Here is an 18,790-nt window from a genome sequence, read left to right on the forward strand (position 1 = left end):
CTGAAGTGCCAATGTCTAAAACCAGTCTCACAAGGCTGGGAAATGGGGTATTTACAGGCCTGCTTCCTTTTGGAGGCCAGGGGAGGCTATTTCCTTTCCTCTTCTAGGTCCTGGAAACCATCTGTGATCCTTGGCTAGCACTCACTTCCCCTGACTTGGAGGACAGTGTTTCGTATCTCTCTTCTTTGAGCTCTGCCTCATTTGCCGCATTTCATACCAACCCTGAGTCTTATGTCCCAGTCTTAAAAAGACACTTGTGACAACCCAGGAAGCCTCCCATCTTTAATTTGATCATACCTGCAATGTGATTTTGCTATAAAAAGTATCATATTCATGTTGTTATTAAGATATGGGCGTGTTTGCGGGACCATTACCCACAAGGCCACAGGCACCTCTGCCTGGGGACTCTGGATGAGGGTTGGGGAAGGGGCACGCCCTTTCCCGACCAATGCACCAAAAATGTAAGACCTGGGGTCTCACAGCTCAGGAGTTCAATCGCGCCCTTCCCAGAAACTCCCCCAGACCAAGACTCGTTGCAAAAGCAAGAGGTTTATTAACCATTGTACAACAGGGTCACCCCTGCTGGTCAGCAAAGAGTGGCACCGGGAGACAAAGGCCTTTAGGTTTTTAAAAGAAAAATTGCAGGAAATTTGAAGTTGCAGTTTTGGCAATTTAGGATTGGATGAGGAAGTTATAAAGTAAGATAATTGTTTAGTCTTAGGTGTTCAAGCTCGGCCAGTCCTGCCAAGTGTGGATGCAGCTGCAATTGAAGGTGGGGTGGTTAGCTCATCCTTGAAGATTAGGGGCTACAGACTTTTGGCTGCAGGTCAAAAGCTACTCAGAAGAAGTCTAGGTTCGTTGCTAAGAAACGCTATCTCAAGGACAAGGATCTGGTCCTTCTTTTGCTGAGTGAAGGTCATTGCTTGCTCCCCCCCCCCTTTTTTATATCTGTCCTCACAGATAGGGTCACATTCCTTCACTCTCTGGAAAGGTACTAAGGGGCTTTAGCTTAACCTGGACCTAAAACTCAAAACTATAGGCTTTAGAGGACATACAGGTTACAAAGTTAGTCCAACCCTTTCACTATGAGTACTGCTCTGCCTCCCTGTATGAGGAGAAGCCAGATATAGCCTGAAGGCTTTGGGGTAGCTGCCATAGTAGAGGCAGAATAGGAATTGGGTGACCTGTTCCTGGACAGATGTGAACCAAAAAGGAGGTGACCTTTACTGTAAGCAAGGAGGTCAGGAGAAAAGTGACAGAGGTACACTTGGCAATGATGCGATTGGTGTAACGGGACAGAGACACATGAGGTGAGCTAGACAGAGTCCTGCTTAGAGATCACAGGACCTGCCTGTGGGTGGCTCTGGAGGTCTCTGCACTCACCTCCATGCTCAGGACACTGAGCATGAACAAGGGCTACAGTGCATAAGAGACTTAGTGTTGAAGGCCACTTCTGAGTGACATCAAGTGACAGGCCTTAGAGAAAACTGTGGGTCAGAGTGCAAAGCCAGAATTGGAGTCAAGAGTTGTGGTGTACCTGACGGAGAGAGCCAGATGCTGGGAACAACGTGGTGTGGGAGGAAAACAAACTGAGTGACCCAGGGCAAGTTATTTCTTCTTCGTGGGCTCTGGAAATGCTCCTCCATAGCTCACCATTGCCCACTTTCCCTCCCTCTGTGAGCCTGCTTCTGGCCTCCCAGAGGGGTCAGTGCTCTGCCTAGCCTGTCCTGCCTAGCCTGGGATCTTGGCCCACAAGATGACCGACTATAATAGCCACAGGATTAACATAGCAGGCATTGTCTTTCTCTGACTATAGGGTGGGTATTATGTGTTCATCAACAGTCCTAAAAATACCCAGTGAACAGGTGCGGCCCTGCAGTCAGTCAGCCTCTGGTTGACATGAAGATTAAGTGGAAAAGATTCGCAGTCTCCCTGCATTCAAGAAATGGAATGTGGGGTGCTATCTGGAATCTGAGCAATAGAGAATCCTTAAAGCACACCTAAAGAAGTGTATGAATGCCTCAGATCCTCAGGCTTCCATGAGCATAAAGGTGGCCCTGCTGACACTGTTCTCAGCTGGGCCCCAGAAACATGCTCTGGACCCACCAGAACCGTGCAGTACCCTCCTACCTCACTGGCACCAGGGTCACACACACTCAGGTCTTTGGCTTTTTGAGGTTTTTGGAGCATGGCCTGGGGTTGCATGTGTGCATGTCCTGGCAGGAGAGGGACTGCCAGCCTGCTGGTCCCCGCCCTACTCCTTACTGGCTCCTCAGGCCTCCCGATGCCCTGATCTCCTCCATCCCTCTTCTTGTTCTCATCTCTGGCCAGCTCCACCTCTGGTCTAGTCTTTCACTCTCTGCCTTCCCCCAGGTGAGTGCTGGTCCTCCCATCAGAAGCTCAGTGTGTGCAGGTCTGTGTGTGTCCTGATGCACTCTCTAAGCCTGTGTGCCTGTGGTATACACTGCAGCACGTATCTGCCCTGTGAGGTGTGTATGGTGGGAGGGGGTGGGAAGGAGGGGCAGCTGGAGGGGCAGTGGCTGTTCTATTTTTACTGGCCAGTTGCCGGAGGCCACAGTTTTCATAGCCTGCCCTCAGCACTGCCCTCACAGTCTGTAGTCTGTGGTGAGACTCAGGCCAGCCTGGCTCCACGAGGACTGAACTAGGTAAGTGTCTACAACCCTGACCATTGACCTGGGCCAGCTGAGTACAGAGCTGAGGTTTTAGTTAAAGGGGAAAAGAAGTTTGGGAAGTGGAAGATGTTTCCTGTTTGGATAAACAGGTTTGTCAGCAGAATACTCTCTAATACTCCTAGCCTTTTGTCCCATAAAATGGCATCTGTCCCACTAGATGCTTGGGGAGGTGAAACCTGGAGGGAAAGAACTGTCCAATGTGCTCCTCAGGAGCCCAAAGCAGAGCCTAATGGATTATGCTTTCATGAGGGACTGCTGCCAGTGGCAGGAAGGACAGGGCTCCGGCTGGGAGGGGTGGCACTGAGGATCCAAGAGCCAAGGCCGAGGGTCTGCATTGAGGAAGAGCCTGGGGAGTGACAGTCATCAATGCCTGCAGTGGCAGAACAAGAAGACGGCTGGCATGCAGGAGACAGGTCCAGAGGCTCTGCTGACCAAAGAGACCATCTTGTTTCTTTGTCCTTTGTCCCTGACAGGCGCTTTTGGCTCTTTTAGCCTGTCTCATCTGCACAAGACACAAACAGGTAAAGATAGACTCCCAATTCTTTTTACTGCTTCCGGCTGAGTTGTAGAGGAGTCGTTGGGATCCTCTCACGGGGGAGGCTGATGGCAACAGCATTTGGGGTGGGAGCTGCGAGGACACAAACTGGGATGATATTCACAGTGTGATGTTGGGAGGAGGGCTGGGCTAAAGGCAGCCCCTACCCCAGGTCATAGACAGTTCTAACACCGGACTCCCTGGCCACAGGCTTGGGAGTCCAGCTTGTTAAATGCCTGTTCAGTAGGATAGGGATGCCCTTGAAAGGAGATCCAAGGTCAGAGGTGGGGGGCAAGGGTAGAGCATGAGTCTACCTAGATGTTTGCATTCCTATCAAGAATGTCAGTTCCTTTGTCTATGCTGTGTCCCACGCAGGATTTTCACACTCACGCTTACACATGCAGGCTTGGCGTGGAAAGCTGACAGTTCTTCCACACCAAGGGCCTCAGGGCCAGGAAGGTGAGCCTGGAGTCAGGCCCCAGAGTCTGCTCCCTTCCCTCCAGCTCTCTGTTTTCTGTTATCTCCTTGCCTTCCACTTGTGGTACAGATGGAATTTGTCCCTCCAGCCTCACTGCTATCTACATCCTGGCTTCTAATTAGGTCCCTCTTGTCTTCCATACAGCTTGTCAAGGGTCATGCCTGGTGGGTGTCAGAGCACAGGTCAGGGCCTCATGCTTGACGTGGGACCCCTGGACCTGGCATTTGTCAGCAAGGCAGTTAGGGACTGCCTGGAGCTTGGCAGGAGGCCCAAGCTGGCTCCAGGAGTGGGCCCCACGCTGTGACAGTGGGCTCTCTAAGGGATGGAGGAAGGACAGCCACGGCTAAATGCCCACTAGGGTGAAGCACATTCTAGGGAGACAGATGCAAGACCTACTCGGCTGAGACTTGCATTCCCAGAGGCCAGACAGACGTGGGCGGGGTCTTTGTCAGCTAGTGTTTCTTTTTGGACTTCCCTAGAGTTTTCAGAAGAGCAGAGCCCTCGGAAGCAGCAGCTGTGTAGAAAACCTAATTTCAGCTAAGAATGTTGGGAATGTGTGGATGGTCCTCACACCTCTTCCCCTGTACCCCCACCCCCGGGGACAGCTGAGCCTCCAGGGTCACCTCCCACCTAGCCCCACTCTCCACATAAACAGAGGCTTAGGTGAAAGGCTCCCTCACAGGCTGGGATCTGAGAGGAGAGCCTGGTCCTTGGGCGGGGGGGGGGGGGGGGGGGGGAGGGAAGGGGCGGCAGCTTCTTCATGGGCACAGAATGGTGGCTAAGGAATGACATTATTGGTGGGCACCTTGCAAGTCTCTTGTAGCACTCCAGATTTAAACACGGGCTCTGCACTCCACGCCTGCCCCTTCTCACACACACCGTTCCACCCACTCTTCACCTTATCACCCTTCTCAGGTCTCCTGATCCACATCTGTCCCCAGCCTGGCTGCTCCTGCTTTCCTGAGCACAGCCCATTTCCTCTATTCCCTGCCTACCCACTCTGTCAGGGCCCAGACAAGAGGGTGAATCAGGCCTGAAGCCTCTTCAAGCCTTCAGGACCCCACATTGGCCTGTCCAGAGATGGCCTTTTAGGGGTTCCTCACTGCTCCACAGCCGTGCATTCTCACAGGATGCCAGACTCCTGTGCCAATTCCTTCAGCCAGAGCCATTATGCCTGACTGGATGAGCTTGCTGTGCTTCCAAGTAAGATCTGGTTTGAATAAAAGGTTCAAGGGCTAAATATTAATACGTACATTATTAGCCGTGTGGTGATGGCGTACGCCTTTAATCCCAGCACTTGGGAGGCAGAGGTAGGTGGATCTCTGTGTTCGAGGCCAGCCTGGTCTACAGAATGAGTTCCAAGACAGTCAGAGCTACACAGAGAAATCCTGTCTCAAAAACCAAATAAACAAACTAAGCACACTACTTATCTAAGCCCCATTTTTTTTTTAGAGAAAAACCAGTCAGGAAAGACTGAAGACACACTGGATTTTTTTTTTTTTCTTTTTCTTTTTTTCTTGGCTTAACTTTTACTCAGGGCTTCCTGCCACCTACCCAGGGCTGCTAGGCACTTATTGAATGGCAGAGTTGAGTCACAAGGCACCCAGCTGCACATCAGCCTCCACTCTACTCTGCTCCTCCTGCACCTTCGCTGAGTCCTAATCCCCAGGTACAGTCTGAATTCAGCTGTGTGTTCACGGCTCTCCCGATCCAGCCCCATCCACACTTTCCAGCCACAGGTTCCAATCTGTTCTATGCCAGAGTCAGCAAGGTTTCTCTGGAAACAGTCACTTGTAAATGTTTTAGGCTTTCCAGGTCATAGGAGGGGTTTGTCCGTGTATTCTGGTTCATTGTTGTGTAAGTGGAATCTACTGTGTTGACTCCTTCCTGCTGTGTGACTCCCTGCACCTACTGGGGGTTCATAGCAGGAGGTACGGCTCCTCCATTAATTTCTCTGTACCCTCTAGGTGCTGCCTTGTTACCACCATGCCGGAAGTGTAAGTTGTTTTATCCCATCCAGGGATCCTGGGCGGCAAGTCCCCTTACCACAGACCTCAGCATCACAGTTGAAAATAGTCTGGTCCACCCCTCCCCCAAGCTACTCCCAGCTCCTGAGACAGGGATGAACTTTAGGGTCTGGCCAGCACTCACAGTTTCCCTAAGCTCTCTCAGCTGAGCGGAGCTCGTTCCCTGGTGGGAATGTGTTAAAGGACGTGTGTGGCCTACGCATCAGGGTTAGCTCATTAGTGCTGACCGGTTAACACACTGGGCTCTGACACCACACAGCCATGGCGGGCGAATGAAGCTTTGAGAATGCATGCCCGGGATGAAAGCTTCTGCATTGAGTGTGGCCCCACCAAAGCTTACACAGCCCCCCACAACAGTCCCTACAACTCTGAATGACCAACATCCCCCAAAAGGAATGAGTAGTAGCCCCAGTGGTTGGGTTTTCATTCTTGTTCGCTGAAACACTGAAGAGGCCCCGGTCCGCTGGTTGCTGTCGTTCGGACATGTGGTTACCTGTCCCCTTCTCTTCAAGCAAGTCTGCTTCGTTCTGTTGCTTCGTTCTGTCTTGTGTTTTGCTCCCACTCACTCCATGTTCTGTTTTTTTCTTCCGGTCCTTCCCATGATGCTGCCTAAAGTGAGGTGAGTGATATTTGGGGTTTCTCTCTGCTAGTTTACTTCTTCAGACTGATGATGACCTGAGGAGAAGACAGAGACTGGGTTAGAGCCAAGGTAGGGATGGGGACACCAGTGGCTGAAAAAACTACCAGAAGAGAAACATCCAGTGGAGATGCTATATGATGCAGGGAATCCAGGATGCAGGGCGACAGTGCTCCAGGGCACGGTGCCCCTCGAGGGTACTCACGTGGACTGGGACCGCAGATCTGGGCCTGCCTCAGAACCTCTGCTGACTGACCATTCTCTCTTGGCCTCCCTCAAAGTGCCTACATCCCTGGGGCTTCATTCTGCCTCTCGAAAAGCTGATGTTGTGCAAAGCCTTACCTGAAAGGTTGGGGCTATGACTGAACAGTGAGGAAGGAGTGATGGGGTCCTTGGGGTCCCCTCAGGTCTGTGGTCACCCTGATTCTGGACACTCTGAAATCTAGATTTCTTCAGGCTGCAGAGAACACGGCCTGCAAGCCCAGGACTGAGGACTGAAGGAAAAGGCAGTGTGCTGATTCAAACGCAGAGACGGCATCACTGACAGAGGAGACACTTGGCCTGGATAGTCTGAGCAAGAAGCAAATATATGATTTTCCCGTAACCATATGAATCCTTGTGTTTTGTTGAGGCTCCTGTTAGTATGAATCCCCAGGGACTGCTGTTTAGATGAAGAGGCCATGCACTCAGTGAGTGGTGGGGAAACAAGACTGCAAAAGGTCATTCCCCAGAGTAGATCTCAGTGGGTGAACCAGGGGCTGTAATGCCCACAGCAACTGGCCATTTCTCTCATTACCTGGAGTATAGGCTTTCAAAGATGAAAAGATAAGCCACTGTGAGTGGATCAGAAGTCCTGTGCTCAGTGTGCTAAAGCTCATTCATTGACTCTCCCAGTCACTCCCACAAAGCCTCGTCATAACAACCTGACATACGGCAGGAACAGACCACAGTCACTCTCCTGGGGTGGATCACACCTGAAACAGGCAGGCTGCAAAAATGGGAGCACCAAGGAGAAACCCAGGAGGAACACAAGGGCTCCCAAGCCCCAGCGTCCCCTTAGTCAGCAGTGAGGTATCTCTGTCACCTTGCTGGGGACACTGTCGTAGGACTGGGACTTTAAAAATTCCTTTAGATAGCGTATGTCCTTCCATGATGGGTCTCAACACGGGAGCCTCCCGTCAGCCCTCAGAGTGCTGAGGTTGCACATACGGCCCACCATGTCTGGCCTTGGAGAATACTCACTGAGCCTGAGCGTTATCACAGTGCATCTATTCGGCCATCAGGAATTTCCCTGCTTGTTTTGGATAGAAGACACAGCAGTGCTTTTGCATTTTAGATCTTTATATGGGGTGAAGGGAACTCGTTCTGATGTCCACAGATACATACCTCCGTCATTTGGGAAGCAAGCAGCATATGTGTGTGGCAGGAAAAAACCCATCAGAATACAGTTGCATCACCACCTGGAGAGCTAAAACCTCTGTCTGCTCTAGGCTTTTCACAGGGTTGCAGATGTGTGCCCTCATTCGGTCTTGATGGTGTGTAAACTAAGTCCAGCTGTCAGCATGCTCCTCTGCAGAGGAGGTACACGCAGGAGGCCCACCTGCAGACTCCTGCAGGCTCCTGCCAGCAGCAGAGTGGGACTGAAAGGCAGGGCTTCAGCCTGTCTGTCAAGGTAGCTGACTACAGTGTTCTCTGAACTCGACTGGTCAGTCCCAAAGATGAGCTTTAAAAGCTTGAAAGTGAACAGAGGATTCTGGGTAGTGATGAAGAACCACAGCTGATACTGTGCTGCTCTGGAACAGAATTCCAGTTTTATAGCCTCTGCCTAACCATTGGTCTTTCCTTCTCATCCTCAGAGGAAATCCAAGATCACTGCCTCCCGCAAACTCATGCTCAAGGTGAGGCTGGTCCCATGGGAGATGAGGGGCAGTGGGGCGGACTCTGTGGTGTGCAGAGGGCAGGGAGGGGAAGGGAGACTAACCAAGGTTAAAGGAAGAAGCCTGACCATTGCCAGAGCTGATAGGTGACCAGTGGCTTGTATCCCGTCTGTCCTGGGTGCCTGGGAGGCAGCAGAAACTAACCTGGGTGGGCCTCCTTGGTGGAGGGAGAGGAAAGGATGTTGTTCATTTTGGTATGTTTCACTTTCTGGAGCTCTATGGACACAAGGGAGGGAAGAGGGAGCGTTGTGTGGGTTAACAAGCTCTGGGGCGCAGGAATGCCACATGACTTATACAGGCCTGTGTGTGACTTACACACCGCTACACTAAGCAATGGCTTCAGACCCGGCCTAGGCGGGAGCCTCTGTCCCCTCACTCTATGATGCTGGGTATGGAATATGAGGAACCAACCCTGACTCAGTGGCTCTGTCCTTTTCAGAGCTTGATGCTAGCCAAGGCTAAGGAGTGCTGGGAGCAGGAACACGAGGAGCGAGAGGCCGAGAAGGCACGCTACCTAGCAGAGCGCATCCCCACACTGCAGACCCGTGGCCTGTCCCTCAGCGCCCTTCAGGTAAGCCTGGCAGGCTGGGCTGGGCGCTTCATGCAAAGGACCCTGTGTGGATCTTGAAGTAGCACAGCTCTGTAACGCACAAGAAGCCCACCAGTCCCATGACTGCACTCGAAGTGACATTTTTCTGGCTTGAGAGAGGGAGCTCCAGAGGAGTAAACGGACTTAGTTGGGCAGGACCCGGGTCTGGCTGGTTGCTGCAATGATATGGCCTTGGAGGTGGGCAGGGTTTGGAAGACCCATTCCTCCGAAGATCTGACCCTCCTTTTAGAGACAAAGTCTTTACTGTTTTAAAACTGCTGCTTCAATGCCAGTAACTGCCCAGAGAAGACTAGATGAAACTGTGTCCATGTGTCTCCCATGACAGTGGCTACTTTTTGTTATTTTTGTTTAAAATATAGCTTTAAAATCTCTACTATTAACTTACACTTATTGCTTTTGTGGTAAGAAAAATATTTTTAAAGAAAATAATGATGAGCCTGGTGTAGAGGTATATGCTTATAATCTTAGTACTCAGGAGGTAGAGGCTGAAGGACTGTGAATTAAAAACATCTTATTCAGCATTTTATACAATATGTTTTGATCATATTTCCCCTGCCCACCCAACTTTATGTTCTTTGTCTCTGTATAAAAAGAAAACCAACAAAACCCAATGAAAACAAAAGAGAAAATTAAAAACAGACAAAAAAAGAAGAAAGAAAGAAAATCAGGTCAGGTGCGGTGATGCTCCCTTTTATCCCAGCACTCAGGAGGCAGTTCTCTGGGAGTTTGAAGCTAGCCTGGTTTACATAGTGAGTCAGGGCAGAGCTATGTAGGAAGACCCCATCGAGAATGGGGAGGGGAACCCAGAACAAAAGAAACATGGAGATGTGTTGTCCATTTTGTGTTGGCCGTCAGCTCCTGGGAATGGAGTTTGATACACCCAGTGACACTCCACTGGACAAAACTGATTTCTCCTGTCCTAGCAGGTACTGACTGCAAATAGCTTTGTTAGTGGTGGGGCTTTGTGTCCACTTCCCCTTCATTGTGCTGGGATTTTGTCTGGTTTGATCCTGTGTGGGTCTTGTGTGTCCTACTTCTATGAGTTCATATGTGGGAGGACTATAGATTTGTAACTAGGCACCCCAATGACAGGACTTTTTAGGCCAGCCTGAGCTACATAGTGACATTATCTAAAACAAATAAGTAAACAATTCTGCTAACATTTACAGAAAGCTAGAAAAAGAAAACAGGAGCAGAAAGGAGAACACAGCGCTTAAGCTTTGAGTTGTAACTCTGATGGTGAGCCTCTAGCTGCTCCTGTGCGACAGTTCTGGCAAAGCCACGAGCCATAGGGCCAAGCATGCTACATGTGCAGCAGTAAAAGGGAGGCTGGAGAAGAGGCCTTCCCCTCTCCTCCACTCTCACGCTGTCAGTCTACTCCCTCAGGACCTGTGCCGAGAGCTCCATGCCAAGGTGGAAGTGGTGGATGAGGAGCGATACGATATTGAAGCCAAATGCCTCCACAACACGAGGGAGGTAAGCTCCAGAGAGGGTGGGAATGAGGCTGGGCCTGGGCTGGCTGGGGTGAGCATTGGTGTGGCCCACCTGTTCCTGTGCGGCCTGGGAGGGCAGCCTCTCAGCGTCAAGTTTTAGTTTTCCACCTTGGCACCATAGGCTTGGCGATGGGCAGGAGGGTATAGTGACACATGAAAAGAACAAACTTCCTCCCCCCCTACCACGTGAGCGCGTCAGAAGCTGCCGTCTTCACTCACCCACACAAGTAATCAGATGTCTGTTAATGACATCTTTCCTTTGTGAAGGCCTTTCATGTGCGTGGTATCCTTTGATCCTCCCTACATGCCTGTGGGTGACATGGGGGCTATTACCTGACCCTGACAAATGAGGACGCCCAGACCCACAGAGCCTAAGAACTTGCTTGGCTCAGGTCACAAAATGGGGGTCCTACTATGCTGCGGCGCTCTGGTTCCCACTCCCATGCTCAGTCTCCTGCAGCACGGGGTGTGGGAGCATTAGGACCAGCCGGTAGAGACTAAGGGGGAAAGGCGGGACTTCCGGTGCCGAAGGGCTTCTGAGCATTTGCCCAAGGCGAGCAGGCGCTTCCCTACCAACTTCTGCTTGGCGGGATGCTGCTGTATGATGCCAGATGCCGTTAAGCCCCAGAGAACTCCCTCCGTAGACCACGCCCTGGGATTCCCAGGGTGTCGGTCTTAGGGTTTCTCTACGTGCTGGGTCAATCAAGGCTCAGCTGCGGGTACAGGCCCCCTGGGCAGAGCTAAGTAGTGAGAACAAAGATGGAGTAACAGAGAGAGCGGTTCACACTCCGCGCAAGGTTTCCAAACGAGAGTGATGGTTTAGTGGCTTTTCATTTATTTGAGGCTTGCTGATGGGGAGGGGTGAGGTTAACTAGTGGGCTTAAAAGTTCCTTTACCTCCTGTAATGGTTGTTTGAAAAAGGAGAGGTGCTTCTGAGCGCCTCAGAGAGTCCATCCTGGAGGCTGGGGACCGGGGATGATGGATCTAGCTGGAAGCCTAGCAGTTGGATCCCCAGGAAGAGAGCTCCAGGTGTAGCATCCCCTTCATTGAACCTGGCTCCTTCCCTTCTGCAGATTAAGGACCTGAAGCTCAAGGTGCTGGACCTCCGAGGGAAGTTCAAGCGTCCACCCCTGCGCAGGGTTCGTGTCTCAGCCGACGCCATGCTCCGAGCCCTACTGGGCTCCAAGCACAAGGTGTCCATGGACCTACGGGCCAACCTCAAGTCTGTGAAGAAAGAAGACACAGAAAAGGTGAGGGCCACGTTCCTCAGACCCTTCCACCTCCTGCCTGCTGCCTCTACCCCCCACTTCTCACACAGCCATCCCCAACTTGGGGTGCTTTAGTCAGTCAGCAAGTCAGAATAGAACCCCCTAGGAGGCAGTGTCAAAAGAAAGGAGACTGGCTGCTTCCAATCTGAGGGGAAGATTGGACATGAGAAAGGCTGACTGGAGAATAAAGTAAAAAAAAAAAAAAAGTGCTCCCTGTGTCAGTTAAGGGGTGACCACTGACCCTGTCATCACGGTTTCTCATTGTGCCTATAGGGGTATGAGCGTATAGATATGGGAGAACTGAATTCAATTGCTTGCTTCGCAAATAATTACTTCAACTTTGTTGGCCTTACAGTACATGGCCAGAGCCGACAGGCTGTGAGGAGCAAGGGTAAGGGAGCAATCTCTGGACCAGGAAGCTTAATAAAGATAAATAGACCAGCTAGGATGCCAACAAAATGGAAAACAGGTCCAATGAATCAGGAGAGGCTTCTTGGAGGAGGTGACCCTGAGCTGCAATGTGTCACACAGGAGAGGGTTGTGGGGCTTGGAGGTGAGGCTGGCCTTATTCTGGGAACCAGCTCTGGGAGCCTTCACAGCCACCTGGAACCTCCCATCCACACAGCCTCATTCTGTGCCCCTGTCTGGCTAAATCATCTTGCATCCCATGCAGGGCAGGGGCGTCAGGATTTCCTGTCTCTCTAAGGGGGTGGATTTCCTTCCGTCTGCCTTCTCTTGACTTCAGGGGCCCTTGTTGCCTGTCCAGCTTGATGCGGTTCTGATGTTTTTCCCATTGCCCACAGGAGCGGCCAGTGGAGGTGGGAGACTGGAGGAAGAATGTGGAAGCCATGTCTGGCATGGAAGGCCGCAAGAAGATGTTTGATGCAGCCAAGTCCCCAACCTCCCAATAGAGGCTCCTCGAGAGCTCTTCTGCCCCGGGCACTCAGAAGAAGTAAGGGAGGGGAGGCTTTCCCAAGGAGCCCAGCTCTCCTGGGCTCAGCGTACTCCAGGTCCTTCAGACACTGGGCACAGCATGTCTGTGTCAGGTGGTTTCCGTCCTCCCATCCATGAAACGCGCGTGGGCTTATATGAGGCCAGTTGTCCTGGACTGGTAGCAGCCACATGTTCCTGGTTGCAAATGACTGACCCGGAAACTGTTGGGGCTGGGGCACTCTAGGAGACCCCGAGGCAGGCAAGAGGCTCCGAATACAAGGTTAGATGACCCCCAAGGTCCCTCCAAGAATCTCAGGTCTGTTACATGCCACATGGTGACACCCTTTACTTCTACACCCTCATGCAACCCCAGCCACTGCTCCAGGGAATCAGCAGTTCAGAGAAGTCAAACACTCCCACCCTCCAGAGAAATAGCTGCCGGAACGGAGAGAGCAGTGGAATTGGGCTATAAAAGCTCTGTTCTGGGTCCTCTGTGAGGAGGTGTTGCAGGCAACTATGCAGGCAGCACAGAGCAGATCTTAGCTGGTGATAGATAGGTGAGGCTTCACCAGGAAGGGGGAGGGTTGAGGGTGCAAAGGTCAGCTGTGGGAGGGAACTTGCCCTGGAACACGGTAGGACAGGCTATAGGGGAATGTGTAGAGAGGGAGGGAGCTAGGACTACAGGCAGAGCAATGAGGAGCCCCATGGGGAGAAGCCCAGGGTCCAACAGGACTGTTGTGCTGCGTGTCAACCAGGGGCCTCACCAGTGCACCTCACTGGGATACATCTGACAGCACCTCTGCTTTGTCCTCACAGGTTGGCTTGCTGTGTGGCACTCCAGGGTCGTGCTTTGGTCTCCTCCCAGCCCCACCCACCTGTCTTTCAGCCCATGCCTGGAGCATCTCTGCTATGCCCTCCCTCCAGCCTATATCCCACCTCTGGAGCCAGGATGAAATGGTCCTCAGAGAAGAAGAGAGATGCTTCTCTCTTCTTCTGAAGAGAGTCTGAGTGTCTTCTGAAGAGTGTCTGAGACCGCGTCCCAGCAGCGTGGGCTTACAGGACTCAACGGGGCATGCTGGGATTATCCAGCTACTCCAAGGGGCCCTAGGCTGAGGAGGGTAGCAGAGAAAACGCCTTCCCAGCAGCTCTGTATTGCTTCTCTACATTTCTGTTGCTTCCTGCAGTGTCCACAGGCTCCCCATTAAAAAAAAATCCAGGTTCCGGGTGTTTTTATAGCCCCGTTGTTAGTGTTTGGGGTCTATGAAAAGGGATTTGGAGACTTCAGCCTCCAGTGAGAGTTTAGGATCAGAATGGAAGGCTATCGCTTTGGTGGCTGCTTACTAATGTGCCCCTAAGGATTCCTCCTTCCAAGTCACCGTGACATCACACACTCTCACCATCTAGTGTTCTTGGCTAACCAAAGCTGGGATCTCTGAGGACAGCTGAGTCCTGTAGACACTAGCTGTCAGAGGGGTGTCCCTTTCAGTAGCATATCCCGCCTGACTTCCCTGGCCTCCACAAACACAGACCTTGTGGTGCCTTCACATGTACCTAACTGTTGTGGGCCAAGAGGTCAAGGTGCTTTCAACCTCTGCTCTGGTCTGCAGGGCCCAAGGGCCTGAGTTTCTTTGCATTCTGGTCTTTCAGGAGGGACATATTGCAGTTCCAAGTCTGACCACTAGGAGGAGGCTTCATCCCTCATTTTTATTGCTGGCTGCTCAGGTTCTAAGTCCATGCAAAGGTCCTAAGTCCTTGCAAAGTGCCTCCAAATTACTTCCTCTCCTACTGGAGACACAGGAGGCAGAAGGAGGACCATTTTCTGAGTCCTCTGCGTGGACCCTCTGTTCTTTCCCAGAGGGCAACAGCATGTCAGGGATCCAAGTCTCTCCTCGCATTCCTGGGCACTCAAACATCCTTGAAACTCATTCTTTCTGCATGGTGGTCCAGCTGTAGGCTGATCTTTGGGTCAGTTCCTTTTTCTGTCTCATTCATGTTCGGGCCTAAAACCTGAGAGGGGCTTAAACTGGGAGATGGGGTGAGGGTTGTACTGAGGAAGTGCGGGGGGTGGGGGCAATCCTGTGTCCTTTCTCCCCTTTCTCCCTCCTGCTCTTTAAAGGAGCAGAGAGTGAAATCCAGGGCCAGAGTGGAACTTGGCTTTCTAGGGTGGTGTCAATGGCAGTTCCCGAGCTAAGCGGGCAGGGAAGTGATTGGTCCCTAGGACTAGTCCCGGCAGAAGCCGAGCCATCTGAGCAGTCCCTTTCACCTGCCCCCAGAGATAACCCTCTCTACCCTCTGATCTCCATGTATTATCTGCCACGAATGCCAAGGGCCGGTACAAAGTGCAGCGTTGAAACCTCCCAGGGCACAGGTTGGGGCAGGCATGCTCCACCTGCCTGTGGCAGTGGGGACCAGTAGCTTGGGGTACATTAGGAAAGGCAGCACCTAGCATGGGGCTTTTGCTACAAGCACATCAGTAGGCATAGAGTCAGGGGTGTGTAAAGAGCACACCTACCATGCACACATGCCCGTCGTCATAGACACACCCAGATACCCAGGTAGACACACACACACACACACACACACACACACACACAGCGCTGGGGAACCTGACAGGTCTGGTTCATGCCACAGAGCATAGGGTGAGGCTTGGTGCCTGAGCAGCCAAGAAACCCACCCTTCCTTGCCTCACGGGCTCCTCCTAGCTGGCCTGGCTCCAAAGCATGTCTCAGTGTTTTGTCTCTTCCCAGCCCTTTGATAGAACCTGGCCTTAAGTTCCTGAGGCAAATCACAGTCTGCCAGTAGACTATTAACCTTTGACAGATTGGGGTCTCCACCCTGCCCTATAGAGGTGGGAAACCAGCCTCTATCCTGACTCAAAGCAAACATGATATACAGAGGGCTGCTGGGAGGTGGGGGCCCCAACGCACCCAAGCCTGTGGCCCTCTGGGAAAGGGCAGAGGACCAGCGCAGAGAACTCTAGAAGGTCACATCTCCTTGAGGATGGACCAGTGTTCAGACAGATTTCACACTTATCTGGGGAGACTGAGCCCCTGCACCAGAGCCCCTGCGTGGCAAGGAGAAGGTGGACTTCAGCACACGGAGGCCGCTGTGAAGAGCTCTTTGTTGCAGCCCTCAGGGTTGGAGGCATGGTATCTATACAGTCCTGATCCTGCAGGGAGGCCCACAGTCCACATGACTGGATCTGGCTATAAGCAGGAGCGTCAAGGCCTCCCTTTGATTGGCAGCTCTTACACATAGCATGTGACCAGGTGCCGGGTACTGCTTTAGATACTGTGGTCGGTTAACCTCCACACCTGTCCTGGGAGACAGCGCTATCACCATCCCCATGCTATAGGGAAGTGCTGAGGCACTGAATTCTAATGACTTCCCACAGTCACAAAGCAAGGAGGGGGGTGGAACTTAGCTGAGGAAACTTGTCTGCATCCAGACTCCTGTTCGCTATTTCCACAAGTGTGCTAAGCCAAATGCTTTAGCAGAATGTGGCCACACATTCTCAGAAAAGCTTGGAGGTAGAGCTCTAGAAACGGCGTCCTGGAGGGTTTAGGACACTAGGATATAAGGGCCAGAGATTAACAGCTGAGAGTTTCCTGGGGGACCCCAGTTCCTTCTTCCTGAGGGTCCTGCCTGTACCCTAGGGAGTTCCCATACCCCCACCAAAGAGGGAAGTCATTATATGAGAGGCCAGACAGACCCACACGGGCAAAGGTGAGGTATTCTTCAAATAGTTGGGTTCAGCTGAGGGTGGAGGCCCAGGACTTGCTGGGGATGTCTGTTGTGAACAAACCCGCAACAGCTGTGTGGGCATGCCTCTGTCTGCAGCTGGAGATGGCAGGCGATTCCTCCCTCCTGGTTAGGAACAACCAGGGCAGGATAGGCCCTGCTTGTCTCAGAGGTCTCAGGAGGACAGCTGGTGTCTTCCCTTTCTCTCCTGAGGTACCTTGTGCCCACTAGCCCCCGGGCCCAAGGCCAGGGCTGCTTCTGAACCTCACTCTGTGACTAGTGCACCCAGCAAACCTGTGCTCAGAGCCTGTGGGGCTAAAGTGTCGTTCTGAAGGAGGGGCCGAGTTAAACGTTAGCCACAATGGCCCCCCACGGAGTGAGTCACACCCCCCACATGGCTCTGGGCTGGGCAGCCATGGGGGCAGTTTTGTTCCAGGTGGGTGACCAAGCTGCTGAAGTCTGGGACAGACCAGTGCAGACAACAGCTTCCTCTCTGGCCCCCCTCAGGCCTCTCTTTCCTCAAAATATTTACCAGCCTGTGGGGCCTGGATTGCACCGTGGGGCAGCGGGTCCTTTACTCCTAGGATATATGTCCAAACTGGCTTGTGGCCCCAGTTCCTGAGACCTGGGCAGAACAGGATGGACAGGTCCCTGTAGCATATGGCATCGGCACAGAGTGTTGCCATCAGTGCTGAAGCATTTAGAAGGAAAGTGAAGGAAAGGAAAGCATTTAGAAGTTCAAGGTTGCAAGGGACTAGGACACAGGTCTTCTGACTGCACTCCACTTGGAAAACTGAGTGAAGGAGAGCATTGTTTTTCCCCAGTCTGAGGCAGAGGCTAGGGCTCTGAGGAGCCTGCCCATCTCAGGACCCCACCTGACTCCAGTGCCAGCAAGTGGCTTCCTTCACTGGTGGGGCCAGTACAGGGTGGGTGAGCCTGGCCCTTTCCTTTGAGTTCAGGAGAGGTATGCCTCTCCTGGGTGACAGGCAGGCATTTCAACCTGGAGGCTCTGAGGGGAAGTGTGTGAATGCCAAGGCTGCTTAGAGGAAAGGGTGAGCCGGGGGTAGGTGGCACACGACGGGGAGCCGGTTGTCACTGGTCACACACTGTGTGGCTTGGTACTAATGCTCCCAAAGATGTCCTCCAAGATGGCTGTTTGTGACCCTAGCTCATCTGCTGTGATCTGCTGAGGAACTAGTGCCACAGAAGCGTGGGGACATAGCTAAAGGAGAAGAGGGGAAAGGGCTCTCCTCAGTTCCGAAGCATGCATGCTTCCAACTTGTTTTTTTAGTATTAAAATAGCCTTTGTGGTAATTGTTTTCTAATGTCTTTTTTTTTTGGGGGGGGGGTGTTGAGATGAAGTTTCTCTGTGTAGCCCTAGCTGTCCTGGAATTCATTCTGTAGACTAGGCTGGCCTCAAACTCATAGATATCCACATTCCTCTGCCTCCTGAATGCTGGGATTAAAGGCATGCACCACCACCACCACCAACCAGCCTTCTAATGTCTTTTAAGACAAGGTCTACTTGAGGTCTAGGCTGATCTTGAACTAAGATCCTCCTGATCTGCTTCCCAAATGCCAGGTTGTGGGCGCGTATGATGCTGGCTTCCAGTGTTAAGTCACAAATTAAGACCACTTCAATATTCAGTTTTTAAGAATATTTAATAAATTATTGCTATTTGTAAAAACCAAAACCAGGGAACCACTGGCCTGAGGACCTTAGGATGTGGATGTTGCTTCATTTCCCCGCTTTTCTCCAACAGTGCCAAAGGCACAGCGGCTGCTCATTGGAGGTGGAGAACGGGGCAGAGCTGAGATGCTGGGGTGTCCAGGTCAGCTGGTTGTTGGCTGGGGATCTCTCAGATTTCCATTCTAGCCTTCCCAGAAAAGATGCCCCATGAGCCTTGTGTTGGGGGGATTCCAGAGCCTGCATGTTTGTTGTGGGGGTGCCTCTGAACTTCATGGGAGGGAAGAAGTGACCTCTTCCTTTTATCAGCTGGGAAATGGCAGAAAACCCCTGCCTGTGGCCAGGGACTTTCTGGTCCCAACAGGCTTTGCCTTGATGGATTTTTCTTGAAGGAAGTGACCATCACATGCTGACATTTTAAACATATGTGTAAATAATTGTAACGTAAGCACCCACGAATGGACTGTTTATCTCTCTGGTGCTCTGGTTGGATCCCTTGGGCATGCAGGCAAGGCTTCACTCACTGATACATCCTCGGCCCTTAACCACTCATTTGCAGAGCTAGGATATTGTGAAATACTTCTGAAGCCCTTGAGCCCCTCCCTCATCATGCTGCCTTCTTTTCCATAAAGGTAAATAAACATGATCTTCAATATTGTCTTTACAAGACTCTCCCTTCTCTGAGTTTATGTTTTCCACAATTTCAGTTATCTGTGGTAAACTCTGACCCAAAAATATTAAATAGAAAAAA

The 18,790-nt window shown here is 51.9% G+C and overlaps 1 protein-coding gene and 1 long non-coding RNA gene across 2 annotated transcripts; both read left to right on the plus strand.

The window, feature by feature from the left end:
* Nucleotides 1-2,546: 2,546 nt before the first annotated feature.
* On the plus strand, nucleotides 2,547-5,703 carry LOC132646364 (uncharacterized). The gene is made up of 3 exons (XR_009584565.1): nucleotides 2,547-2,666; nucleotides 3,167-3,214; nucleotides 5,674-5,703. It is a non-coding gene; the product is annotated as an uncharacterized LOC132646364 (long non-coding RNA).
* A 1,347-nt stretch (nucleotides 5,704-7,050) lies between these two features.
* Tnni1 (troponin I1, slow skeletal type) lies at nucleotides 7,051-13,830 on the plus strand. The gene is made up of 7 exons (XM_060365085.1): nucleotides 7,051-7,059; nucleotides 8,227-8,268; nucleotides 8,747-8,878; nucleotides 10,304-10,393; nucleotides 11,484-11,660; nucleotides 12,482-12,630; nucleotides 13,428-13,830. Exons 1-6 carry the CDS (start codon nucleotides 7,051-7,053, stop codon nucleotides 12,587-12,589), a joined length of 558 nt encoding a protein of 185 aa, XP_060221068.1. The 3' UTR covers nucleotides 12,590-12,630; nucleotides 13,428-13,830.
* The last annotated feature ends 4,960 nt before the right edge of the window (nucleotides 13,831-18,790 follow it).

Source organism: Meriones unguiculatus, chromosome 11 (assembly GCF_030254825.1).
Source record: "Meriones unguiculatus strain TT.TT164.6M chromosome 11, Bangor_MerUng_6.1, whole genome shotgun sequence".
NCBI classification, from domain to species: domain Eukaryota; kingdom Metazoa; phylum Chordata; class Mammalia; order Rodentia; family Muridae; genus Meriones; species Meriones unguiculatus.

Bases quoted from the DNA above. Each gene is read 5' to 3' on its own strand.
- Tnni1 (XM_060365085.1), top strand. The intron at 8,269-8,746 runs GTGAGGCTGGTC...TGTCCTTTTCAG, and splicing joins CCCGCAAACTCATGCTCAAG to AGCTTGATGCTAGCCAAGGC. The intron at 11,661-12,481 runs GTGAGGGCCACG...CATTGCCCACAG, and splicing joins AGAAAGAAGACACAGAAAAG to GAGCGGCCAGTGGAGGTGGG.